The sequence below is a fragment of the Medicago sativa genome, chromosome 2 (genome assembly GCF_051527215.1).
Source record: "Medicago sativa cultivar Bolivia chromosome 2, Bolivia_mono, whole genome shotgun sequence".
NCBI classification, from domain to species: Eukaryota; Viridiplantae; Streptophyta; class Magnoliopsida; order Fabales; family Fabaceae; genus Medicago; species Medicago sativa.
The window spans coordinates 50,380,710-50,405,697 of NC_140750.1; the positions used below are offsets into that span (position 1 = coordinate 50,380,710).

At 36.8% G+C, this 24,988-nt stretch overlaps 1 protein-coding gene and 24 non-coding genes across 25 annotated transcripts; 24 read left to right on the forward strand and 1 right to left on the reverse strand.

Moving 5' to 3' along the window:
- The first annotated feature begins 158 nt into the window (after positions 1-158).
- On the forward strand, positions 159-277 carry LOC146948590 (5S ribosomal RNA). The gene has a single exon (XR_015028803.1). It is a non-coding gene; the product is annotated as a 5S ribosomal RNA (ribosomal RNA).
- A 198-nt stretch (positions 278-475) lies between these two features.
- On the forward strand, positions 476-594 carry LOC146948591 (5S ribosomal RNA). The gene has a single exon (XR_015029072.1). It is a non-coding gene; the product is annotated as a 5S ribosomal RNA (ribosomal RNA).
- A 223-nt stretch (positions 595-817) lies between these two features.
- LOC146948592 (5S ribosomal RNA) lies at positions 818-936 on the forward strand. The gene has a single exon (XR_015029112.1). It is a non-coding gene; the product is annotated as a 5S ribosomal RNA (ribosomal RNA).
- Positions 937-1,134: 198 nt separating this feature from the next.
- Positions 1,135-1,253, forward strand: LOC146948593 (5S ribosomal RNA). Its single transcript, XR_015028834.1, has one exon. It is a non-coding gene; the product is annotated as a 5S ribosomal RNA (ribosomal RNA).
- Positions 1,254-1,451: 198 nt separating this feature from the next.
- On the forward strand, positions 1,452-1,570 carry LOC146948594 (5S ribosomal RNA). Its single transcript, XR_015028894.1, has one exon. It is a non-coding gene; the product is annotated as a 5S ribosomal RNA (ribosomal RNA).
- A 198-nt stretch (positions 1,571-1,768) lies between these two features.
- Positions 1,769-1,887, forward strand: LOC146948595 (5S ribosomal RNA). Its single transcript, XR_015028804.1, has one exon. It is a non-coding gene; the product is annotated as a 5S ribosomal RNA (ribosomal RNA).
- Positions 1,888-2,085: 198 nt separating this feature from the next.
- LOC146948596 (5S ribosomal RNA) lies at positions 2,086-2,204 on the forward strand. The gene has a single exon (XR_015028866.1). It is a non-coding gene; the product is annotated as a 5S ribosomal RNA (ribosomal RNA).
- Positions 2,205-2,402: 198 nt separating this feature from the next.
- Positions 2,403-2,521, forward strand: LOC146948597 (5S ribosomal RNA). Its single transcript, XR_015029225.1, has one exon. It is a non-coding gene; the product is annotated as a 5S ribosomal RNA (ribosomal RNA).
- Positions 2,522-2,719: 198 nt separating this feature from the next.
- LOC146948598 (5S ribosomal RNA) lies at positions 2,720-2,838 on the forward strand. The gene has a single exon (XR_015028805.1). It is a non-coding gene; the product is annotated as a 5S ribosomal RNA (ribosomal RNA).
- A 198-nt stretch (positions 2,839-3,036) lies between these two features.
- On the forward strand, positions 3,037-3,155 carry LOC146948599 (5S ribosomal RNA). The gene has a single exon (XR_015029244.1). It is a non-coding gene; the product is annotated as a 5S ribosomal RNA (ribosomal RNA).
- A 198-nt stretch (positions 3,156-3,353) lies between these two features.
- On the forward strand, positions 3,354-3,472 carry LOC146948600 (5S ribosomal RNA). The gene has a single exon (XR_015029157.1). It is a non-coding gene; the product is annotated as a 5S ribosomal RNA (ribosomal RNA).
- A 198-nt stretch (positions 3,473-3,670) lies between these two features.
- LOC146948601 (5S ribosomal RNA) lies at positions 3,671-3,789 on the forward strand. The gene has a single exon (XR_015028806.1). It is a non-coding gene; the product is annotated as a 5S ribosomal RNA (ribosomal RNA).
- A 198-nt stretch (positions 3,790-3,987) lies between these two features.
- LOC146948602 (5S ribosomal RNA) lies at positions 3,988-4,106 on the forward strand. The gene has a single exon (XR_015028807.1). It is a non-coding gene; the product is annotated as a 5S ribosomal RNA (ribosomal RNA).
- Positions 4,107-4,304: 198 nt separating this feature from the next.
- LOC146948603 (5S ribosomal RNA) lies at positions 4,305-4,423 on the forward strand. Its single transcript, XR_015028926.1, has one exon. It is a non-coding gene; the product is annotated as a 5S ribosomal RNA (ribosomal RNA).
- A 198-nt stretch (positions 4,424-4,621) lies between these two features.
- Positions 4,622-4,740, forward strand: LOC146948604 (5S ribosomal RNA). The gene has a single exon (XR_015028809.1). It is a non-coding gene; the product is annotated as a 5S ribosomal RNA (ribosomal RNA).
- Positions 4,741-4,938: 198 nt separating this feature from the next.
- Positions 4,939-5,057, forward strand: LOC146948605 (5S ribosomal RNA). The gene has a single exon (XR_015028810.1). It is a non-coding gene; the product is annotated as a 5S ribosomal RNA (ribosomal RNA).
- Positions 5,058-5,255: 198 nt separating this feature from the next.
- LOC146948606 (5S ribosomal RNA) lies at positions 5,256-5,374 on the forward strand. Its single transcript, XR_015028811.1, has one exon. It is a non-coding gene; the product is annotated as a 5S ribosomal RNA (ribosomal RNA).
- Positions 5,375-5,572: 198 nt separating this feature from the next.
- On the forward strand, positions 5,573-5,691 carry LOC146948607 (5S ribosomal RNA). Its single transcript, XR_015029289.1, has one exon. It is a non-coding gene; the product is annotated as a 5S ribosomal RNA (ribosomal RNA).
- A 198-nt stretch (positions 5,692-5,889) lies between these two features.
- On the forward strand, positions 5,890-6,008 carry LOC146948608 (5S ribosomal RNA). The gene has a single exon (XR_015029245.1). It is a non-coding gene; the product is annotated as a 5S ribosomal RNA (ribosomal RNA).
- Positions 6,009-6,206: 198 nt separating this feature from the next.
- On the forward strand, positions 6,207-6,325 carry LOC146948609 (5S ribosomal RNA). Its single transcript, XR_015028812.1, has one exon. It is a non-coding gene; the product is annotated as a 5S ribosomal RNA (ribosomal RNA).
- Positions 6,326-6,523: 198 nt separating this feature from the next.
- On the forward strand, positions 6,524-6,642 carry LOC146948610 (5S ribosomal RNA). Its single transcript, XR_015028971.1, has one exon. It is a non-coding gene; the product is annotated as a 5S ribosomal RNA (ribosomal RNA).
- Positions 6,643-6,840: 198 nt separating this feature from the next.
- Positions 6,841-6,959, forward strand: LOC146948611 (5S ribosomal RNA). Its single transcript, XR_015028813.1, has one exon. It is a non-coding gene; the product is annotated as a 5S ribosomal RNA (ribosomal RNA).
- Positions 6,960-7,157: 198 nt separating this feature from the next.
- LOC146948612 (5S ribosomal RNA) lies at positions 7,158-7,276 on the forward strand. The gene has a single exon (XR_015029115.1). It is a non-coding gene; the product is annotated as a 5S ribosomal RNA (ribosomal RNA).
- Positions 7,277-7,474: 198 nt separating this feature from the next.
- On the forward strand, positions 7,475-7,593 carry LOC146948613 (5S ribosomal RNA). Its single transcript, XR_015028814.1, has one exon. It is a non-coding gene; the product is annotated as a 5S ribosomal RNA (ribosomal RNA).
- A 713-nt stretch (positions 7,594-8,306) lies between these two features.
- LOC146948614 (uncharacterized) lies at positions 8,307-12,171 on the reverse strand. The gene is made up of 5 exons (XM_085744821.1): positions 11,869-12,171; positions 11,600-11,647; positions 9,830-10,422; positions 8,839-9,155; positions 8,307-8,641 (listed from the first exon to the last, which is right to left on the reverse strand). The coding sequence occupies exons 3-5, from the start codon at positions 10,394-10,396 to the stop codon at positions 8,527-8,529; spliced, it is 999 nt and encodes a 332-aa protein (XP_085600947.1). The 5' UTR covers positions 10,397-10,422; positions 11,600-11,647; positions 11,869-12,171; the 3' UTR covers positions 8,307-8,526.
- Positions 12,172-24,988: the final 12,817 nt, after the last annotated feature.

Consider the following 24,988-nt stretch of genomic DNA (forward strand, 5'->3'; position numbering starts at 1 on the left):
ATTTTACGTCATTTTTGAAAATTAAACTTCGATTGTATTTCATTTTTTTTCGTTAATTAACGCAACCTAAAACTCTATTCGTTAATTAACGTAATTTGACGTCTTTTTTGAAAAATAAACTTAGAAATGCATATATACAATTACAACGCTTTACTTTCAGGTGCGATCATACCAGCACTAATGCACCGGATCCCATCAGAACTCCGCAGTTAAGCGTGCTTGGGCGAGAGTAGTACTAGGATGGGTGACCTCCTGGGAAGTCCTTGTGTTGCACCTCTTTTTGCCAAAATTTCGTGTTCTTTTTGTTAATTAGCGTAATTTTACGTCGTTTTTGAAAATTAAACTTCGATTGTATTTCATTTTTTTTCGTTAATTAACGCAACCTAAAACTCTATTCGTTAATTAACGTAATTTGACGTCTTTTTTGAAAAATAAACTTAGAAATGCATATATACAATTACAACGCTTTACTTTCAGGTGCGATCATACCAGCACTAATGCACCGGATCCCATCAGAACTCCGCAGTTAAGCGTGCTTGGGCGAGAGTAGTACTAGGATGGGTGACCTCCGGGGAAGTCCGTGTGTTGCACCTCCTGGGAAGTCCTTGTGTTGCACCTCTTTTTGCCAAAATTTCGTGTTCTTTTTGTTAATTAGCGTAATTTTACGTCGTTTTTGAAAATTAAACTTCGATTGTATTTCATTTTTTTTCGTTAATTAACGCAACCTAAAACTCTATTCGTTAATTAACGTAATTTGACGTCTTTTTTGAAAAATAAACTTAGAAATGCATATATACAATTACAACGCTTTACTTTCAGGTGCGATCATACCAGCACTAATGCACCGGATCCCATCAGAACTTCGCAGTTAAGCGTGCTTGGGCGAGAGTAGTACTGTGATGGGTGACCTCCTGGGAAGTCCTTGTGTTGCACCTCTTTTTGCCAAAATTTCGTGTTCTTTTTGTTAATTAGCGTAATTTTACGTCGTTTTTGAAAATTAAACTTCGATTGTATTTCATTTTTTTTCGTTAATTAACGCAACCTAAAACTCTATTCGTTAATTAACGTAATTTGACGTCTTTTTTGAAAAATAAACTTAGAAATGCATATATACAATTACAACGCTTTACTTTCAGGTGCGATCATACCAGCACTAATGCACCGGATCCCATCAGAACTCCGCAGTTAAGCGTGCTTGGGCGAGAGTAGTACTGTGATGGGTGACCTCCTGGGAAGTCCTTGTGTTGCACCTCTTTTTGCCAAAATTTCGTGTTCTTTTTGTTAATTAGCGTAATTTTACGTCGTTTTTGAAAATTAAACTTCGATTGTATTTCATTTTTTTTCGTTAATTAACGCAACCTAAAACTCTATTCGTTAATTAACGTAATTTGACGTCTTTTTTGAAAAATAAACTTAGAAATGCATATATACAATTACAACGCTTTACTTTCAGGTGCGATCATACCAGCACTAATGCACCGGATCCCATCAGAACTCCGCAGTTAAGCGTGCTTGGGCGAGAGTAGTACTAGGATGGGTGACCTCCTGGGAAGTCCTTGTGTTGCATCTCTTTTTGCCAAAATTTCGTGTTCTTTTTGTTAATTAGCGTAATTTTACGTCGTTTTTGAAAATTAAACTTCGATTGTATTTCATTTTTTTTCGTTAATTAACGCAACCTAAAACTCTATTCGTTAATTAACGTAATTTGACGTCTTTTTTGAAAAATAAACTTAGAAATGCATATATACAATTACAACGCTTTACTTTCAGGTGCGATCATACCAGCACTAATGCACCGGATCCCATCAGAACTCCGCAGTTAAGCGTGCTTGGGCGAGAGTAGTACTAGGATGGGTGACCTCCTGGGAAGTCCTTGTGTTGCACCTCTTTTTGCCAAAATTTCGTGTTCTTTTTGTTAATTAGCGTAATTTTACGTCGTTTTTGAAAATTAAACTTCGATTGTATTTCATTTTTTTTCGTTAATTAACGCAACCTAAAACTCTATTCAATAATTAACGTAATTTGACGTCTTTTTTGAAAAATAAACTTAGAAATGCATATATACAATTACAACGCTTTACTTTCAGGTGCGATCATACCAGCATTAATGCACCGGATCCCATCAGAACTCCGCAGTTAAGCGTGCTTGGGCGAGAGTAGTACTAGGATGGGTGACCTCCTGGGAAGTCCTTGTGTTGCACCTCTTTTTGCCAAAATTTCGTGTTCTTTTTGTTAATTAGCGTAATTTTACGTCGTTTTTGAAAATTAAACTTCGATCGTATTTCATTTTTTTTCGTTAATTAACGCAACCTAAAACTCTATTCGTTAATTAACGTAATTTGACGTCTTTTTTGAAAAATAAACTTAGAAATGCATATATACAATTACAACGCTTTACTTTCAGGTGCGATCATACCAGCACTAATGCACCGGATCCCATCAGAACGCCGCAGTTAAGCGTGCTTGGGCGAGAGTAGTACTAGGATGGGTGACCTCCTGGGAAGTCCTTGTGTTGCACCTCTTTTTGCCAAAATTTCGTGTTCTTTTTGTTAATTAGCGTAATTTTACGTCGTTTTTGAAAATTAAACTTCGATTGTATTTCATTTTTTTTCGTTAATTAACGCAACCTAAAACTCTATTCAATAATTAACGTAATTTGACGTCTTTTTTGAAAAATAAACTTAGAAATGCATATATACAATTACAACGCTTTACTTTCAGGTGCGATCATACCAGCACTAATGCACCGGATCCCATCAGAACTCCGCAGTTAAGCGTGCTTGGGCGAGAGTAGTACTAGGATGGGTGACCTCCTGGGAAGTCCTTGTGTTGCACCTCTTTTTGCCAAAATTTCGTGTTCTTTTTGTTAATTAGCGTAATTTTACGTCGTTTTTGAAAATTAAACTTCGATTGTATTTCATTTTTTTTCGTTAATTAACGCAACCTAAAACTCTATTCGTTAATTAACGTAATTTGACGTCTTTTTTGAAAAATAAACTTAGAAATGCATATATACAATTACAACGCTTTACTTTCAGGTGCGATCATACCAGCACTAATGCACCGGATCCCATCAGAACTCCGCAGTTAAGCGTGCTTGGGCGAGAGTAGCACTAGGATGGGTGACCTCCTGGGAAGTCCTTGTGTTGCACCTCTTTTTGCCAAAATTTCGTGTTCTTTTTGTTAATTAGCGTAATTTTACGTCGTTTTTGAAAATTAAACTTCGATTGTATTTCATTTTTTTTCGTTAATTAACGCAACCTAAAACTCTATTCGTTAATTAACGTAATTTGACGTCTTTTTTGAAAAATAAACTTAGAAATGCATATATACAATTACAACGCTTTACTTTCAGGTGCGATCATACCAGCACTAATGCACCGGATCCCATCAGAACTCCACAGTTAAGCGTGCTTGGGCGAGAGTAGTACTAGGATGGGTGACCTCCTGGGAAGTCCTTGTGTTGCACCTCTTTTTGCCAAAATTTCGTGTTCTTTTTGTTAATTAGCGTAATTTTACGTCGTTTTTGAAAATTAAACTTCGATTGTATTTCATTTTTTTTCGTTAATTAACGCAACCTAAAACTCTATTCGTTAATTAACGTAATTTGACGTCTTTTTTGAAAAATAAACTTAGAAATGCATATATACAATTACAACGCTTTACTTTCAGGTGCGATCATACCAGCACTAATGCACCGGATCCCATCAGAACTCCGCAGTTAAGCGTGCTTGGGCGAGAGTAGTACTAGGATGGGTGACCTCCTGGGAAGTCCTTGTGTTGCACCTCTTTTTGCCAAAATTTCGTGTTCTTTTTGTTAATTAGCGTAATTTTACGTCGTTTTTGAAAATTAAACTTCGATTGTATTTCATTTTTTTTCGTTAATTAACGCAACCTAAAACTCTATTCGTTAATTAACGTAATTTGACGTCTTTTTTGAAAAATAAACTTAGAAATGCATATATACAATTACAACGCTTTACTTTCAGGTGCGATCATACCAGCACTAATGCACCGGATCCCATCAGAACTCCGCAGTTAAGCGTGCTTGGGCGAGAGTAGTACTAGGATGGGTGACCTCCTGGGAAGTCCTTGTGTTGCACCTCTTTTTGCCAAAATTTCGTGTTCTTTTTGTTAATTAGCGTAATTTTACGTCGTTTTTGACAATTAAACTTCGATTGTATTTCATTTTTTTTCGTTAATTAACGCAACCTAAAACTCTATTCGTTAATTAACGTAATTTGACGTCTTTTTTGAAAAATAAACTTAGAAATGCATATATACAATTACAACGCTTTACTTTCAGGTGCGATCATACCAGCACTAATGCACCGGATCCCATCAGAACTCCGCAGTTAAGCGTGCTTGGACGAGAGTAGTACTAGGATGGGTGACCTCCTGGGAAGTCCTTGTGTTGCACCTCTTTTTGCCAAAATTTCGTGTTCTTTTTGTTAATTAGCGTAATTTTACGTCGTTTTTGACAATTAAACTTCGATTGTATTTCATTTTTTTTCGTTAATTAACGCAACCTAAAACTCTATTCGTTAATTAACGTAATTTGACGTCTTTTTTGAAAAATAAACTTAGAAATGCATATATACAATTACAACGCTTTACTTTCAGGTGCGATCATACCAGCACTAATGCACCGGATCCCATCAGAACTCCGCAGTTAAGCGTGCTTGGGCGAGAGTAGTACTAGGATGGGTGACCTCCTGGGAAGTCCTTGTGTTGCACCTCTTTTTGCCAAAATTTCGTGTTCTTTTTGTTAATTAGCGTAATTTTACGTCGTTTTTGAAAATTAAACTTCGATTGTATTTCATTTTTTTTCGTTAATTAACGCAACCTAAAACTCTATTCGTTAATTAACGTAATTTGACGTCTTTTTTGAAAAATAAACTTAGAAATGCATATATACAATTACAACGCTTTACTTTCAGGTGCGATCATACCAGCACTAATGCACCGGATCCCATCAGAACTCCGCAGTTAAGCGTGCTTGGGCGAGAGTAGTACTAGGATGGGTGACCTCCTGGGAAGTCCTTGTGTTGCACCTCTTTTTGCCAAAATTTCGTGTTCTTTTTGTTAATTAGCGTAATTTTACGTCGTTTTTGAAAATTAAACTTCGATTGTATTTCATTTTTTTTCGTTAATTAACGCAACCTAAAACTCTATTCGTTAATTAACGTAATTTGACGTCTTTTTTGAAAAATAAACTTAGAAATGCATATATACAATTACAACGCTTTACTTTCAGGTGCGATCATACCAGCACTAATGCACCGGATCCCATCAGAACTCCGCAGTTAAGCGTGCTTGGGCGAGAGTAGTACTAGGATGGGTGACCTCCTGGGAAGTCCTTGTGTTGCACCTCTTTTTGCCAAAATTTCGTGTTCTTTTTGTTAATTAGCGTAATTTTACGTCGTTTTTGAAAATTAAACTTCGATTGTATTTCATTTTTTTTCGTTAATTAACGCAACCTAAAACTCTATTCAATAATTAACGTAATTTGACGTCTTTTTTGAAAAATAAACTTAGAAATGCATATATACAATTACAACGCTTTACTTTCAGGTGCGATCATACCAGCACTAATGCACCGGATCCCATCAGAACTCCGCAGTTAAGCGTGCTTGGGCGAGAGTAGTACTAGGATGGGTGACATCCTGGGAAGTCCTTGTGTTGCACCTCTTTTTGCCAAAATTTCGTGTTCTTTTTGTTAATTAGCGTAATTTTACGTCGTTTTTGAAAATTAAACTTCGATTGTATTTCATTTTTTTTCGTTAATTAACGCAACCTAAAACTCTATTCGTTAATTAACGTAATTTGACGTCTTTTTTGAAAAATAAACTTAGAAATGCATATATACAATTACAACGCTTTACTTTCAGGTGCGATCATACCAGCACTAATGCACCGGATCCCATCAGAACTCCGCAGTTAAGCGTGCTTGGGCGAGAGTAGCACTAGGATGGGTGACCTCCTGGGAAGTCCTTGTGTTGCACCTCTTTTTGCCAAAATTTCGTGTTCTTTTTGTTAATTAGCGTAATTTTACGTCGTTTTTGAAAATTAAACTTCGATTGTATTTCATTTTTTTTCGTTAATTAACGCAACCTAAAACTCTATTCGTTAATTAACGTAATTTGACGTCTTTTTTGAAAAATAAACTTAGAAATGCATATATACAATTACAACGCTTTACTTTCAGGTGCGATCATACCAGCACTAATGCACCGGATCCCATCAGAACTCCGCAGTTAAGCGTGCTTGGGCGAGAGTAGTACTAGGATGGGTGACCTCCTGGGAAGTCCTTGTGTTGCACCTCTTTTTGCCAAAATTTCGTGTTCTTTTTGTTAATTAGCGTAATTTTACGTCGTTTTTGAAAATTAAACCTCGATTGTATTTCATTTTTTTTCGTTAATTAACGCTACCTAAAACTCTATTCGTTAATTAACGTAATTTGACGTCTTTTTTGAAAAATAAACTTAGAAATGCATATATACAATTACAACGCTTTACTTTCAGGTGCGATCATACCAGCACTAATGCACCGGATCCCATCAGAACTCCGCAGTTAAGCGTGCTTGGGCGAGAGTAGTATTAGGATGGGTGACCTCCTGGGAAGTCCTTGTGTTGCACCTCTTTTTGCCAAAATTTCGTGTTCTTTTTGTTAATTAGCGTAATTTTACGTCGTTTTTGAAAATTAAACTTCGATTGTATTTCATTTTTTTTCGTTAATTAACGCAACCTAAAACTCTATTCGTTAATTAACGTAATTTGACGTCTTTTTTGAAAAATAAACTTAGAAATGCATATATACAATTACAACGCTTTACTTTCAGGTGCGATCATACCAGCACTAATGCACCGGATCCCATCAGAACTCCGCAGTTAAGCGTGCTTGGGCGAGAGTAGTACTAGGATGGGTGACCTCCTGGGAAGTCCTTGTGTTGCACCTCTTTTTGCCAAAATTTCGTGTTCTTTTTGTTAATTAGCGTAATTTTACGTCGTTTTTGAAAATTAAACTTCGATTGTATTTCATTTTTTTTCGTTAATTAACGCAACCTAAAACTCTATTCGTTAATTAACGTAATTTGACGTCTTTTTTGAAAAATAAACTTAGAAATGCATATATACAATTACAACGCTTTACTTTCAGGTGCGATCATACCAGCACTAATGCATCGGATCCCATCAGAACTCCGCAGTTAAGCGTGCTTGGGCGAGAGTAGTACTAGGATGGGTGACCTCCTGGGAAGTCCTTGTGTTGCACCTCTTTTTGCCAAAATTTCGTGTTCTTTTTGTTAATTAGCGTAATTTTACGTCGTTTTTGAAAATTAAACTTCGATTGTATTTCATTTTTTTTCGTTAATTAACGCAACCTAAAACTCTATTCGTTAATTAACGTAATTTGACGTCTTTTTTGAAAAATAAACTTAGAAATGCATATATACAATTACAACGCTTTACTTTCAGGTGCGATCATACCAGCACTAATGCACCGGATCCCATCAGAACTCCGCAGTTAAGCGTGCTTGGGCGAGAGTAGTACTAGGATGGGTGACCTCCTGGGAAGTCCTTGTGTTGCACCTCTTTTTGCCAAAATTTCGTGTTCTTTTTGTTAATTAGCGTAATTTTACGTCGTTTTTGAAAATTAAACTTCGATTGTATTTCATTTTTTTTCGTTAATTAACGCAACCTAAAACTCTATTCGTTAATTAACGTAATTTGACGTCTTTTTTGAAAAATAAACTTAGAAATGCATATATACAATTACAACGCTTTACTTTCAGGTGCGATCATACCAGCACTAATGCACCGGATCCCATCAGAACTCCGCAGTTAAGCGTGCTTGGGCGAGAGTACTTAAAAAAATTCCTTCATTTAGACCACTTTTTAATTTTTTTGAATTTTTCATATCCTTAAAAAAATCCAAAAAAATTTGTGTTAGATTTATTTGTTTTTTAGATATTTATTGTGTCATTTTTTTATTTTTTATATTTTGTTTAATAGCTTTTGTCAATTTTTTCTTTATTTTAGCATTAGGACATCGTTGGTATTTCTTGATTTGTGTGCTGCATTCCTATGTTTTATGATGCATGATTAGATCAAATTCCTGGATTTTAACACTCTTTATATCCTGAAATAGATAGGATTTTTTATTCACTTGATAGACTTGATAGGATTAGTACAAATCATTAGAACTCCTTCTGGTGAAGTAAAAGTAAGTGCAGTGTCAACCTTGTACATTATCAATTTTCTCTATTTTATGTTTTTACACTCTGAGTATGTTTAGCAATAAGAGATAAGAGAGAAGAAATATAGCGATATGATTTATAAAATGTTACATTTTATTCATTCATTCTCTCTCTATCTATCTATCTATTGAAAATTTCAAGTTGGAGATGATTTCTTTCCCTTATATGGGGCCATGACATTAAACATGATATTGTAAACTTTTGTGCATATAATTCTAATCACACACAAAAAATTCCAGACCAAAAGATTTGGACAAACTGCAAAATATTAGTCATCACAGTCGCAACACGGAAACAACATCTTCCTCCATCGATGCTTTCTTGATTGACTTTTATCAGCTTCCATCATTCTCACTGGGCTTCCACTCCATTCCACAGGTAATCTGTTATTCATTAACAAGCTTAACTACTTATAACAATTTATTTCGAATATTGAAACATAAATGACAGATTGTTAGGGTTTAAACTCAGCTACTTGTTATCAGTTCGACTTTCACTGAAACTCATTAACCACTGCAGTTCAAAGATTGCGCGCAAAATATTTACTAGTGTATAATGAAACAAGAACAAAGTAACTTACACGGGAAAAGAAAATGAGTGTGCACTGCTTATGCTATCATTAGATCGGTGAGAGGCAATGCTAGAGGTCTTTGCATGACAAGTACATGATGATTGACCAAATTGAGAGTCCGAGGCACTATTAGAAGTATCTTGATGATCATCGACTTGTTTGTTGTCTGAACTTGTTATACTTTGTAAGTAACTTATATCAGGTTTATACATGTTTGAGTCAGTTACATGTAAACACTCTCTGCTATGTGGAAACTCCACTCTGCTTCCACTTGTTCTCTGCCAATTCTCGAAGGACCTAGAAAAGTTTCTTTCCCTTTCGAAAGCCTGAAAATTGTAAAAGATAAAATGGGTCAACAAATGTACCCAAGCATATGACAGAAGTTAACAAAATTTGGGTCGGAACTAACTCAACTCCTGAAATATCAAGACTCTTTTGGCCGAATAAAAATGTAGGTGAGTTGGTCCCGAGTGCTCACCAACAAGGCTCTTTTTTAACACACCCCTGCGAGATATGAGCCAACCCTTTACCAGTTGGACCAACCTCCATTGGGATGGGTGCCTATATTTATAAAGATGTATCTCTATTCAATGTGATACTTTTATTTTTCACACCCGCTCACTATTGGGCTTGGTGCGTGATTATAAACAGTATTGTGCTTGGTGCGTGATTATAAATGGTGGATGACCCGATAGATATACTATGATACCATATTAAGTTTCATACTGAACCTAACTCATTATTACAAAATTGACTTGTAAGGTGATAGATGCTGCTCTTTATCAAGCTTTATCTACATTCAACGTTGGAGATGTGTTTTTTGGAAGTGAAGACAAGCATATGTCCTGTGCTGTTCAAGCTTTTTCAAGTTTTATCAAGCTTTATCAAGCTTTATCAAGTTTTTTGGAAGTGATAGATGCATATGTCTTATATTGGTCTGGTGCCAATGTTCTAAAACTTAATGATTCAAATCTGTGTTCAAAGAGATAAAATGTCTAACCTCTCTAAGTGTCTCCGATGCTGTCCTGCTTGGGAAGTGTTGATCAATGGAAATTCTGTTTCCTAAATCAAGCTCCATTTCACTTTTCATCAAGTTTCTGAAACCATGCACTTTCATAGCTTCCTTAAAGGAAATATGTTGAGAGGAACATTCTGAATCTGATCCAAATGAATTACTTGATATTGTTTCCACTACTTCAAGATTTAAATCACTTGTTCTATTCACGTCACACTTTCTTTCTGGTAAAACTTCCCTATCGATGCAAATGTCCTTTACATATTGTTGTTGATCCTCTTGAATAAAAACAACCAGTTCAGGCATATTGTAGTCTAGGGCATTCATGCTTGTAGAAGAAAAATTATTGCTTTTGATGAAATCCGACAAGTCGCCAGAAGAATTATCCTTACAATGCTCTACATTGAACAATTTCTGTATTGGAACCTCCCTTATCACAAAATTATTACTCTTCATTCTATCATGAAATTTTTTCATATGGTCTTGACTACTTTGATCTTCACAACCAAATAAATGTGGTTGTCTCTTGCTGTATACTTTTGAACTCCACATCTTTGACAGAATTATCACTTGCAACACTGCATTGAAAAAGAGTAGTGTCAGGTTTGTTGGATAGAATACTATCCGAATTCTCAGCAGTGCCTACATGTTTTAGCGCATGTAATAAAAAACTGCTATTAAACAATCTCGACCATTAATTTGAGATCGGATAAAAGTGCGTGACGTGGTTACTGCACCAAATCGAAATTCAAAAGGTAGGAAAGTATGGTTCACACAAGCACAATTACAATATGCAAATCCAATGTTGAGCAAGAGGGAAAAAAATCTTGGCTATTTATTGTTCAAGAGACTATTATACACCAAGAACATACAAAATCGACAACACACCTCAAAATAAGTCTTCATTTTAGAAACAAATCCATCTTTTTCTGGTATACAATAGTATGAGATCTGAGCCTATGATATTCTGCAATGTTTTAAAAGCTGAACCATTAAATCGGATCATAGTTCAACAACTTTAAATTGCTCGAATCGGGACAACAGGGCAATTGAACCACTCAAATAACCAATCCGTACGTTGTGGCAGTTCACAGTTCAACCAGTTGAACCGTCCGATTAGGTTCGCTTTTTAAAACATTGTGTAACCGTATCTCGTTGTTCATGTCAATCACATATGAATAATTTATCTAGACATTTACAAAGAAGATGAAAGAACAAAATTACTTCATTTTAGGTGAACACATGATATTTGGCTAGTTTCATCATCCTTTGAAAATGCAGGCTGAATTAAGGTATACATTTAAATGAAAAATGTTTCGAAAACTGGATTCTAAAATCTTATATCTATAATTTTTGTAATCACTTTCAGATTACAGAGCAAAGAAAATGAAAATCTGAGCAAAGAAAAAAAAAAGAATTGCAAAATGAATAAACCTGGCTTACATGACTCTGTATATGAGATTAAGCAATTTCACAACTCAAGCATATGAAGAAGAATACTATCTCTCATTTGGATACAAAAAATTAAATAAAATAACGACAATGTATGAATATTTAGGGGGTTTAAACACATTAATCGAAGGATCAAAAGATGGTAAAAAAAAACACATCCCAAAAAAAAAACAACAACTGCACATAGATTTTCAAAAGTACAAGGTTTTCAAAAGCACAAGATTTTCCAAAGAAAATATTTACCTTATGATTGATAATTCCAAAGCACAATTCAAAAGAAAAAAAGTAGCTCTAAAGTATCACCTGTTAAATTTATGAATCACTTGTAACTCTAGCTCTAGTTAATAATACCTGCAAAAAAGAAACGCAAATTTGAGACCAATCTAGTTTCATTGAGTACAATACAGGAACGTTTAGTCAAAAAGAAAAAGAAAAACATTGTACAACATTAAATGGACAGTTCAATCCAATTAATATCCTTAAAACATAATACCAAACAACATTGTACAACACATACAACACAAATGTTGCTTGATCAGTAAATAATAATAATAAAAAAAAACAACACATACACTTTTTCTATATTGTTTTGTATGTATTCCTCTATAACACACTATTTTCGTTTGGTTACCAAGAAATTCGCATGACCATAACAAACACCAGACTTAGTTTTTTATGTGTGTATACATATACTAGGTGTGAATTTCTCTTTACCATATTCAAAAACATATAATGTAATTTGGAATTTAATTTAAAGCAATAAAATTTCAAAAAGAAAAATATGAAAGTGTTAATTGACATTCTAATTTGATAAAAAAAAAAAAGTTGACTTTTTGTAAGAAGATTGGGGTACAAGATGAAAGGATACGTTCAATGGGTGCATCACTCTGTCTATACCATCATCAACCGTAGCGTTGTATGTTATCATTGTTTCTTATGTATGAAGACAAATAAAAAGGCTTTCATTTTAAATTGGGACCCAATACAATATTTTTTTTTCCAACTTCAAATTTCTAATTTAATTGGAGGAGTTAAATCTCTTTCATCAGATATGACAAGAAAAATAAACTAAAATGCTTATTTTTAAATGATATTTGAATCCTGTGAGTGGAAAAGCAATGATAAATTAAAATTAATATTAATATTAATATTAATATTAATGCATGAGATGGGTAACTTTGGCGCAACTGGTAAAGTTGTTGTCATGTGACTGAAAAGGTCACAGGTTCAAATCCTGGAAACAACATCTTGTGTGGAAACAACATCTTGTGTAAAAGTAAAAGTATTTTACACAAGATGTTGTTAGTAAAAACAAGGTAAGGCTGCGTACAATACACCAAATGGTGGGACCCTTTCCCGTGTGGAAACAACATCTTGTGTAAAAGTAAAAGTATTTTACACAAGATGTTGTTAGTAAAAACAAGGTAAGGCTGCGTACAATACACCAAATGGTGGGACCCTTTCCCGGACCCGGCGCATGCGGGAGCTTTAGTGCACCGGGTTGCCCTTGCCCTTTTATTAATGCATGATTTTTTTTTACAATAATGCATGCATGAAAATTAATGGTAAATATGATAAGATAAATTCCTCTAAAAAAAGGATAAGATAATTTAAAATTTTATGATTTCTATGAAACTGCCAATGCATATAAATCGAATTATTCATATTTTAAAAATTACTCGTTAAAGGCTAATATAAAAATCTTGTCAAAATAAAAGGGTAATATAATAATATAAATCTCTGGTGGCTTAACTCAGTTGGTAAGGATACTGCGGCATCCAAGGGTAGTTGGTAGGGATACTGCGGTATGCAAGGATCGGGGTTTGAATCTCGTATTTCTCACTTATTCATCTTAAAGGTAAATTTCTAGCCACTATACTATTTGAAAAAAAAATCATAATAGTTTAAGGTCATGAATTGATAACACGACACTTCTTTAGAAAAATAATTTGACTTCAATTCCTATAGTCCATCAATTCATCATGCTCACCCCCTCATATAGAGGCTTTTCCAATAGCACAAACTTGCTTGCACCGCCGTTGTCACTTTCCTCAACAAGACACGCCGCCTGAACACCCTGGTAGGAAGATTTTCAATACAAGGAGCCAATCAAACTCTTCACTGAACCACGACTATTAAGTCATGAGGGGTCATCCACATTGGCTCAGAGCAATCACACAAGTGAGTTGGACACCAGACTTTTACCCAAAACCTTAAGACAATAGGTTTATGGCTCTTCTTAGTTATAAAAGGTCCAACCTCCACTTTTCTAAACATTGTGAGACTTCTAACTCACATTTGTTGGACAACACAACCGATTGTTAGAAACTCCAATTATGATAGCGAAAGCAATATAAAAGTTTTAAGTTAATTGTTCAAAATGACCATGTAGTACACGTGAAGTCTGAAAAATGACCTGTAAAAATAAAAACACATATTTTAACCCATGGGAGTTGTTGCACCCTCCAGGTAGCCCTTGTAACACCCATATTTGAAAATATCTAGAATATTCAAAAGAGTGCCATAAGTGATATTGGATACATTAATTATACAATGATGATACGACGATAAGTCTTAAGTCTAACTACACCAACATTCCAAAGTTCTTATGTTACATTATTCCACCACACTTTTGTCACCTCTAAGTACAAATACATAATATATACAACAATACAACTCATAATGTAACATATGCATCCTTAATCCACACCATGAAAGCTTTAAGAGAACACGATCACTCCAAGACCTTTTCTTTACCTTTACCTTGTGAAACCTTTGAACCTGAATAAATAAGGAGTTGGATGAGACATAATGCCTCAGTGAGTCCTTCCTAGCCCTAGGCTAGTGATAACCTTGGGGAAAAGGCCTATGGTTATCACGTGTCTAGAATACAACCTGCCGGTTGATTATACGTGTGTGGACATTTTATCTAGACGGAGGTGCACACTAGACTCCGTCTTAGATTCCTCATATCATGTTATAGGCTTACTATATCATACGTGTCATGGCGGTCAAGGGATCCTAACACCGCTTTGCTAGGATACGTTAAACGCACCGAAGCCTACACTTAATTCATGACACAACCTATACCGGACGAATAGGGAACCTAAGTTCGTCTTCGGCATAATATCCATTTCATGTTCTATTTCCAATACTTGCTTATGTTTAACATAATCATAATCATGCATGGTCATATTTGTCAAATCATTATGTTAGCGTGAATCAAACAAACATTATCTTGGTTCGTTTTATGGAGAGCCCCGGGTGGAGTAACCCCGAGAACTATCCCATACATGACCGATGTACGTACATCGGACTCCCTCAGTGTCGTGCGGGTCCCTTACGGCTTGAACCGTTCTCCTTAGATCGAGAACCTCTTGCATCCCCTAGCGTGGATAACAAAAGACACGAGCACCTACATCTTATATTAATCATGTTCATATGCATACTTGTTCATAACGTAGAAAAATACTTGAAACGTTCCTATTCATTTCTCTAGTAATGTTTCACCTAGAGTTCTTTGAAACTATTGAGAGCCATAAATCGTATAAGAGATAATCTCTATCCTAGGGTTTCACACCATTGTTTAAAGTATGTAAGTTCCTTGTATCTTCCCATTTCTCTTTAACAAAAGTTATTGATGTTTAGGGTTCCATGTTTCTTGTTCAAGCAAGGAGAAAATTCTTTGATTGTTAAAGGAGTTTGAGTGTAAAAACAAATGTTTGATGTTGCTCCCTTAAGAATAAATCAAGTGGCAAAAGTAGAAGAGAAAAGGTTGTTTTGAAAATGCAGGAAAGGGCATGCTTCCCGCAAGCCACGCTAATAGCGAAACTGGGAACTTGCCACGCCCCAGCCACGCTATTAGCGCACTTCTCTGCCAAATTCTGCAGATTTTTGCTAATAGCGTGGATTAAGCTGTTAGCGTGGTTCTTGAGTACTTTCTGCAGAATTCAAAACTTTAATCACTTGCTTGAACCTGTCAACAACCCTAATCATCCAGTAATCATAACAGACAAGGGAATTTGCAAGGCATCACATACAAAACACTTTAAACAATCATGGTTTTCTTGTTTTGATCATAGAAGAAAAACTTACATAAACCATCAAAACTCAAATCAAGTATGACTATCATAAATCTACACCTCAAAAGGGTTGAAGTCTATCTAAGAACTCACTTGTAGTGTTTGAAGTTGGTTACAAGTCCTCCTACTTCAAAACCCTAAATCACTACTCTTGATTGAGAAAGTAAAAAGGTTGAAGATGCTTGCTCATATACATCCAAAGTTCACTTGATCACTTGCTCACAAAATTTTGAACAACTTTGAGAAAAGATTGAAGGAATGGATCGGTTCCTAGAGAGAGAAGAGAGAGCAAGAAAAGTTTCTAAACCTAGAGAGAGAAGCTTGCATGAAAAATGAATATTTTGGGCCAAAATTCCTTATATAGTCCTTAAGCTCAATTGACTATTATGCCCTCCTTCCTTAAACGTGCGTATTCGTATCGTTTCATTTATTACGTTAAGTCCTAATACGCGGGATGTTACATTCTACCCTCCTTAAAAAAAATTTCGTCCTCGAAATTTAGAATATACCTGAAAACAAATGCGGATACTGGTTAATCATCTCTGATTCAAGTTCCCAAGTAGCTTCTCCATCCGGCGACCCCTTCCAAACCACTTTCACAATAGGAATATCTTTGTTCCTAAGAGATTTGACGTCACGATCAACTATCCTTTCTGGTTCAGGCTGAAACGTCAAATCTGACCTTAATTCAATAGAGTCTAGTTCAATTGATTGAAAAGGATCCGGAATGTACTTCTTCAATTGAGACACATGAAACACATCATGTAAGCCCGACATAGCTGGAGGTAAAGCTAACTGGTAAGCCACTGGTCCGACACGTTTGAGTATCATAAACGGTCCTACATATCTAGGACACAACTTCTTAGTTCTAAAAACACCTCTCAAACCCAGTTTAGGCGTAACCTTCAGAAACACATGATCACCTTCTTCAAACTCTAAAGGCCTTCGCCTATTGTCCGCATAACTTTGCTGACGACTCTGAGCTATTCTCATCTTCTCTTGTATTGACTTAATCTTCAAAGTCGTTTCTTGAATAATCTCCGGTCCAATGATGCTCTTGTCTCCAACCTCGGCCCAACACAAAGGGGTTATACACTTCCTACCATACAATGCTTCATACGGTGCCATCCCAATACTTGAGTGATAGCTATTGTTGTAGGAAAATTCTATCAAAGGTAAGTGATGGTTCCAACTTCCACCATCTTCCAAAACGCAAGCACGTAACATGTCTTCTAAAGTCTGAATAGTTCTCTCCGACTGTCCATCCGTCTGCGGATGATGCGACGTGCTCAACTTCAAACGAGTTACTAAGGCCATTTGGAAAGCCTTCCAAAAGTGCGATGTGAAGATAGGATCCCTGTCTGACACAATGCTCACCGGTACCCCATGCAGCTTGATAATTTCTGAAATAAACAATTCGGCATACTGCGATGCTTTGTAGGTAGATTTAACTGGTAAGAAATGAGCTGACTTAGTTAATCTATCCACAATCACCCATATCGAGTCATGACCTTTCTGAGTACGAGGCAATCCTCCTGCAAAGTCCATAGTAATTTGTTCCCATTTCCACTGAGGTATCTCTAATGATTGTAGCATACCAGTTGGTCTCTGATGTTCTATCTTGACTTGTTGACAAACAATACATCTCGCTACAAATTCAGCAATGTCCATTTTCATGCCAGGCCACCAGTACTCCTTCTTTAAATCTTGATACATCTTGGTAGCACCAGGGTGAATTGAGAAACTACTCTTGTGTGCTTCATCCAAAATTAATCTTCTAAGCTCTTGATCATTTGGAACACATAACCTTCCTTCAAACAACATTGCTCCATCCGAAGCTATAGAGAATTCTGGGTGAGCACTCCTTTTCTGAAGTTCTGAGTCAACAATCTGAGCCTGTATAATTCTTGACCGTAAATCACATGAAACTTCCAATCTGTGCAACCAAATACCATCATCATCTTCTGTGACTTCAAGATTAAGGTCTCGAACCTTTTCATACATGTTACAAGTGTGCATCAACACCTCGGCTTGAGCTAAGGCTTTACGACTCAAAGCGTCCGCCACAACATTGGCCTTTCCTGGATGATATTTCAAATCAAAGTCGAAGTCTTTCAGGTACTCCATCCAACGTCGTTGCCTCATATTCAAATCCCTTTTATCAAACAGATACTTTAGGCTCTTGTGATCACTAAACAATTCAAAGTGTGCTCCATACAAATGATGCCTCCATATCTTCAAAACGAAAATTATGGCTGCCAACTCTAGGTCATGAGTAGGATAGTTTTCTTCATGCGTTGAGTTGCCTGGATGCATAAGCGATCACATTATTTTCTTGCATAAGTACACCACCAAGTCCCTTAGACGATGCATCACAAAACACAACATACTTCTTCTCCGGGTCAGGTATGGTTAAGACTGGGGCTTGAGTTAACTTCTTCTTCAAAGTTCTAAAACTCTTCTCACATTCTACATCCCACACAAAAGGCACCTCTTTTCTCATGAGTCGGGTTAAAGGTAAAGCAATCTGGGAAAACTTCATTATAAACCGTCGATAGTACCCGGCTAATCCCAAAAAGCTACGAACTTCTGAAACATTCTTTCTTGTCCAATTTTGAACCGCTTCTACTTTTGACTGATCAACTGCCACACCTTCTTGAGAAATTACATGACCAAGGAATTTGACCTTTGACAACCAAAACTCACACTTGCTAAACTTTGCATATAATTGTTTTTCCCGAAGAATATCCAACACTATCCTCAAATGTTGAGCATGATCTTGCGAATTCTTAGAATAAATCAATATGTCATCAATGAATATAATAACAAATTGATCTAAATAGGGCTGAAAAATCTGATTCATGTAATCCATAAAAACTGCCGGAGCATTGGATACACCAAAAGGCATTACCAAGAATTCATAGTGCCTGTAACGCGTTCTGAAAGCCGTCTTGGACACGTCTGAGGATTTGATACGAATCTGATGGTATCCTGATCTGAGATCAATTTTAGAGAACATAGATGCTCCCTTAAGTTGATCAAGTAAATCATCAATCCTTGGCAAAGGGTACTTATTCTTGATGGTCACCTTGTTCAACTGACGATAATCAATACATAACCGCATGCTTCCATCTTTCTTTTTAACTAATAAAACTGGTGCACCCCATGGAGACACACTACGCCTGATGAAATGCTTCTGAATAAGCTCCTCCAATTGAGTCTTCAATTCTTTAAGTTCTAAGGGAGACATTCTGTAAGGTGCTACCGACACTGGTTCGGCTCCCGGAATCAAATCAATCGAAAACTCAACTTCTCTTTTCGGTGGCAAGTTAGTGATATCAGCGGGGAAAACATCCAGATACTCACTTACAATAGGAATATCACTTGGACTCATATCTGACTATGAAGCCACGGTGAGCATAACATAAAACCCCTTATCCTGAGCACAAATAAACTGAACCATCTGATACGTATGCTTAATCAATTCTGACAAAGCTACTCCTTCCACCGTATTACTAGTTGGCATGTAAATACTCTTTTCTGCACACCCTATATACACATGATTGGCTGACAACCAATCCATACCTAAAATGACATCAAGTTGCTTCATCGGAAGGCATACTTAATCTATATAGTACGTCTTACTAGATACAGTGATGGGACAATTCTCACAAACATAATTCGCTACGATACTCCCGTCAGTGGCTGAAGTTACTTTCATAGGGGGATTTAATAACGAAACAGACAACTGAAGAGCTTCAACACATTGAAAAGAAATGAAAAAACATGATGCACCACAATCAAATAAAACATTAACAGGATTCTGATCAAGAAAACACGTACCACCAATCAAGTCTTTATTTGCCTGTGCCTTCTTACCATCAAGAGAATACACCCTACCTTGACTCATTGTAGTACTTGCACCCTTGCCCTTACTTCCTCTATTTGGACAATCCGCCACATAGTGCCCGGACTGACCACATGAAAAGCAATTACCAGAACCTACTCCGCATTCTCCCTGATGAGCCTTACCACACTTCCTGCAAGTTGGATAAGTTCTAGGTGGTCCTGTGTACTTCCCTCTGGTTGGAGATCCCTTAGGCTTCAGCTTATCGTGATACCTGTCGGCAAAGTTACCTCTGTTCCTTCCTCCTGGCCTAGAACCTTCCCTAACCGCCCTATCAAAACCTCTTTCGGCTTCCAAACTGTTATGCACCATCTCATCAAAATTTTTCAACCTTTGTTGACTAACCACAGCGTAGATATCTCCCCTTAAAGCATGCCTATACTGATTAACTTTCCACATCTCATTAGCCGCATACTCATTATGAGTGGAGTAATGAGATAGTTCCTCGAACTTCTTGGTGAACTCCGTCACCGACATCTGACCCTGCCTCAAGTGGAGAAATTCTTGTTCCTTCCTGACCTTAAACGACATGGGAAGATACTTTTCTTTCATTACTCGCTTAAAATTCTCCCAGTTCACTGCTATTCCATTAGTCACCATCCTACGTTGAGCAGTTTCCCACCAATCCTGTGATGCACCTCGGAATTGATTAATGCAAAAACTACCTTTTCTTCCTCGGTACAGTTTGCCATAAGAAAAATCTTTTCCATATGCTTGATCCACCTCTTAGCTTCAGGTGGCTCACCACTACCATCAATATAAAAGTTTTAAGTTAATTGTTCAAAATGACCATGTAGTACACGTGAAGTCTGAAAAATGACCTGTAAAAATAAAAACACATATTTTAACCCATGGGAGTTGTTGCACCCTCCAGGTAGCCCTGTAACACCCATATTTTAAAATATCTAGAATATTCAAAAGAGTGCCATAAGTGACATTGGATACATTAATTATACAATGATGATATGACGATAAGTCTTAAGTCTAACTACACCAACATTCCAAAGTTCTTATGTTACATTATTCCACCACACTTTTGTCACCTCTAAGTACAAATACATAATATATACAACAATACAACTCATAATGTAACATATGCATCCTTAATCCACACCATGAAAGCTTCAAGAGAACAGGATCACTCCAAGACCTTTTCTTTACCTTTACCTTGTGAAACCTGTGAACTTGAATAAATAAGGAGTTGGATGAGACATAATGCCTTAGTGAGTCCTTCCTAGCCCTAGGCTAGTGATAACCTTGGGGAAAAGGCCTACGGTTATCACGTGTCTAGAATACAACCTGCCGGTTGATTATACGTGTGTGGACATTTTATCTAGACGGAGGTGCACACTAGACTCCGTCTTAGATTCCTCATATCATGTTATAGGCTTACTATATCATACGTGTCATGGCGGTCAAGGGATCCTAACACCGCTTTGCTAGGATACGTTAAACGCACCGAAGCCTACACTTAATTCATGACACAACCTATACCGGACGAATAGGGAACCTAAGTTCGTCTTCGGCATGATATCCATTTCATGTTCTATTTCCAATACTTGCTTATGTTTAACATAATCATAATCATGTATGGTCATATTTGTCAAATCATTATGTTAGCGTGAATCAAACAAACATTATCTTGGTTCATTTTACGGAGAGCCTCGGGTGGAGTAACCCCGAGAACTATCCCATACATGACCGATGTACGTACATCGGACTCCCTCAGTGTCGTGCGGGTCCCTTACGGCTTGAACCGTTCTCCTTAGATCGAGAATCTCTTGCATCCCCTAACGTGGATAACAAAAGACACGAGCACCTACATCTTATATTAATCATGTTCATATGCATACTTGTTCATAACGTAGAAAAATACTTGAAACGTTCCTATTCATTTCTCTAGTAATGTTTCACCTAGAGTTCTTTGAAACTATTGAGAGCCATAAATCGTATAAGAGATAATCTCTATCCTAGGGTTTCACACCAATGTTTAAAGTATGTAAGTTCCTTGTATCTTCCCATTTCTCTTTAACAAAAGTTATTGATGTTTAGGGTTCCATGTTTCTTGTTCAAGCAAGGAGAAAATTCTTTGATTGTTAAAGGAGTTTGAGTGTAAAAACAAATGTTTGATGTTGCTCCCTTAAGAACAAATCAAGTGGCAAAAGTAAAAGAGAAAAGGTTGTTTTGAAAATGCAGGAAAGGGCATGCTTCCCGCAAGCCACGCTAATAGCGAAACTGGGGACTTGCCACGCCCCAGCCACGTTATTAGCGCACTTCTCTGCCAAATTCTGCAGATTTTTGCTAATAGCGTGGATTAAGCTATTAGCGTGGTTCTTGATTACTTTCTGCAGAATTCGAAACTTTAATCACTTGCTTGAACCTGTCAACAACCCTAATCATCCAATAATCATAACAGACAAGGGAATTTGCAAGGCATCACATACAAAACACTTTAAACAATCATGGTTTTCTTGTTTTGATCATAGAAGAAAAACTTACATAAACCATCAAAACTCAAATCAAGTATGACTATCATAAATCTACACCTCAAAAGGGTTGAAGTCTATCTAAGAACTCACTTGTAGTGTTTGAAGTTGGTTACAAGTCGTCCTACTTCAAAACCCTAAATCACTACTCTTGATTGAGAAAGTAAAAAGGTTGAAGATGCTTGCTCATATACATCCAAAGTTCACTTGATCACTTGCTCACAAAATTTTGAACAACTTTGAGAAAAGATTGAAGGAATGGATCGGTTCCTAGAGAGAGAAGAGAGAGCAAGAAAAGTTTCTAAACCTAGAGAGAGAAGCTTGCATGAAAAATGAATATTTTGGGCCAAAATTCCTTATATAGTCCTTAAGCTCAATTGACTATTATGCCTTCCTTCCTTAAACGTGCGTATTCGTATCGTTTCATTTATTACGTTAAGTCCTAATACGCGGGATGTTACATCCCTTCACCGGTATCGCCGTCGGGAAGGTTTTCTTCTGAAGCTGGTTCTAGATTTGGGTAACCTCTCTGATATGGGTCAGTCTGCACAGAGGCGGTTCATGTACCATCAACTCGTTGCAACAATTGCAACAAGCTAAACGACCATTTCGAGTCTCAAATTCCAAATCAAAAGTGAATGGTGAATTTTAGGCTGACGTATGAATCGTCTGCCAACACATAAACAATTCAAGATCCATCAACTGCCTGCAAAAACAGTAACAAGCTCTACATGACTCTTTCGAGCCCTGGAGTACAACATCAGACATATAGAATGACGAGGATTTCAAATTAGTCCAAAATCAATCACGAAAATTGATACGGATATTAAGGTGACAACAATTCGGAGAAAGCAAACTGTAACCTTGACATCTATAGATCTCAACATATCTGGACAATGAGCAGATAGTCAAAACATCGAAACAACCACCCGAATCGATGACACACCTTCAACAGATCATAACTCAGTTTAACCGAATTGTCGACGGCGACGACGAACCGCCATGGCCCATAAGCCACCGTCACAACAAGTCAACTGAATCTGGACCTACAAACACCCAATCAGATCCTTACAGGTTTTTAAAACCAACTGAAATCCCAAAACAAATGGCACGACAGAACAACTGAAAAGATATGGAATTTCAAAAAACACATAAATCCACCGGATGACCGAGGCCTTCAGAAGGATCTGCGAAAAGTGATGCGGAGGAGGAGCCTCGTCGCACCACCGGATGCAAGGTTTACATTTTTATGTTGGAGGTGCTCGTGGTGGAGAGTGGGTGGCGGTGGTAGGTTGAGTGAAGTGGTTGTGTTGTTTTGAATTGGGTGGTGGTGGTGTTCGAAGAAAGGATGAGGAAGGGGTGTTGAAAGATAATATAGAAGAGATAGAAACACACTTGCTCAATGAAGAAGTAGTAGAAACAAGCAAAGCCTCAATAACTTGCAACACAAGTTACTAGTTTACATAGTAGTTAGAACTCATAACTAACTTGATGAGCTGTCATAAAGTTAGATACTATCTAGTGTAGATTAATACATGGTAGCTTAAGCTACAGCTTCACTTGTAAACTCTATATAAGGATGTTGCAGCTTCCATTACAAGTTAATGAAAATAATCAGACACTTTTCACATTTTTCTCTCTTTTTCTTCTCTCTTTTCATCCAAGTTCATCTTCTCAATATGGTATCATTGAGCCTTCAGATCTGAACACGTTTCTTCCGCAAGCTTTTCAAGTTCTTCATCAATGGTGCCACGCAACAAAGATGCTTGTACTTCTTCTACCTTTGAGGATCCTACCAATCATTCAAGTCCTTATTTTGTTCATCCAAGTGATGGTCCTTCTTCAGTTACCGTTTCTCTGGTTCTTGACAGATCAAATTATCATTCTTGGGCTTGTTCAATGCGCAGAGCTTTTGGAGGGAAAATGAAATTTGAGTTTGTTGTAGGGTACGTTGTTCATGTGAGTTCATGAGAAATGCAAGATGTAATCATACTCTGCTTTATGCCATTCATTTTCTTACTGGTTTGAATGAAAGTTTTGGTATGGTGAAATCATAAATTTTGTTAATGGATCCTCTTCCCTCCATGAACAAAATATTTTCGATGGTTTTACAATATGAAAGACAACATAATGTTTCTCCTGCTATTGATGATTCTGCTTTGATCAACGTTGTTGATTCCAAAAAGTTTAAGGTAACAACTTTTCTGGTAAATCACCATTTCAAGGATCCAATTCTAAGGGTAATACACGTGTTTGCACCTTTTGTGGAAGGAGCAATCACAATGTTGAGACATGCTGGAAAAAGCATGGAGTTCTACCACATCTTTTGAAAAATTACAATTCTGGATATGCCAATCATGCTGCACCAGAGGGAGATAATCATGTTGCAGAGTCCTCAACATGTGTTGATAACAAGGGTAGTGCTCCAGCTATCACACACGAGCAGTATGAAAGGTTAATGACTCTTCTTCAAGGTTCATCTCTTAATCAAAGTTCAGGAACTGTGCATGCTTCTAATCAGGTTACTTTTATGCCTGTTGGTTATTCACCATCAGATAGGCAAGGTACAAGTTTCATTAATTCTTTGACAAATTACAATTTTACTCAAAACTCTTGGATCATATATTCAGGAGCCTCTCATCACATTTGTTGCAATCTAAAGTGGTTTCATTCTTACAATGAAATTGCTCCCATGTCCATAAAATTGCCTACAGGTCATATTAGTATGACCATACATTCAGGAACTGTTAAATTTTCTCCAATTCTCATTTTTTATGATGTTCTTTATGTCCCTGATTTTAATTACAATTTACTTTCTGTGTCAAAAATGAATAGTTCACTGAATAGTATTGTCAGTTTTAATGGTTTTCAATGTTTGATTCAGGACAAGAAAACCATGAAGATGATTGGTTCTGGTGATAAGAGAGAAGACTTGTACTACTTGAATCTTGACAATAAGCTGGTTTGTTCTGCAAGCAAGACCATTCACTCCAACATTCTGTTGGGTATATGTGTTGGCTGCATTGTTGCTAAAACAAGTATCCTTGTTCTGTAAGTTGGAACCAATGTTCCAGCATGTGGTTAGGCGACTCTGTAAGATGTTGGATACAATGTTTCAACATCCTGGCACGGTTCAGTGTGCCTGAGTTCTCGTCTGTTCTGTACGCGCGTATTTTATCGTTTAAGGAAACCATATTTCCTTTACTTACTGACCAAG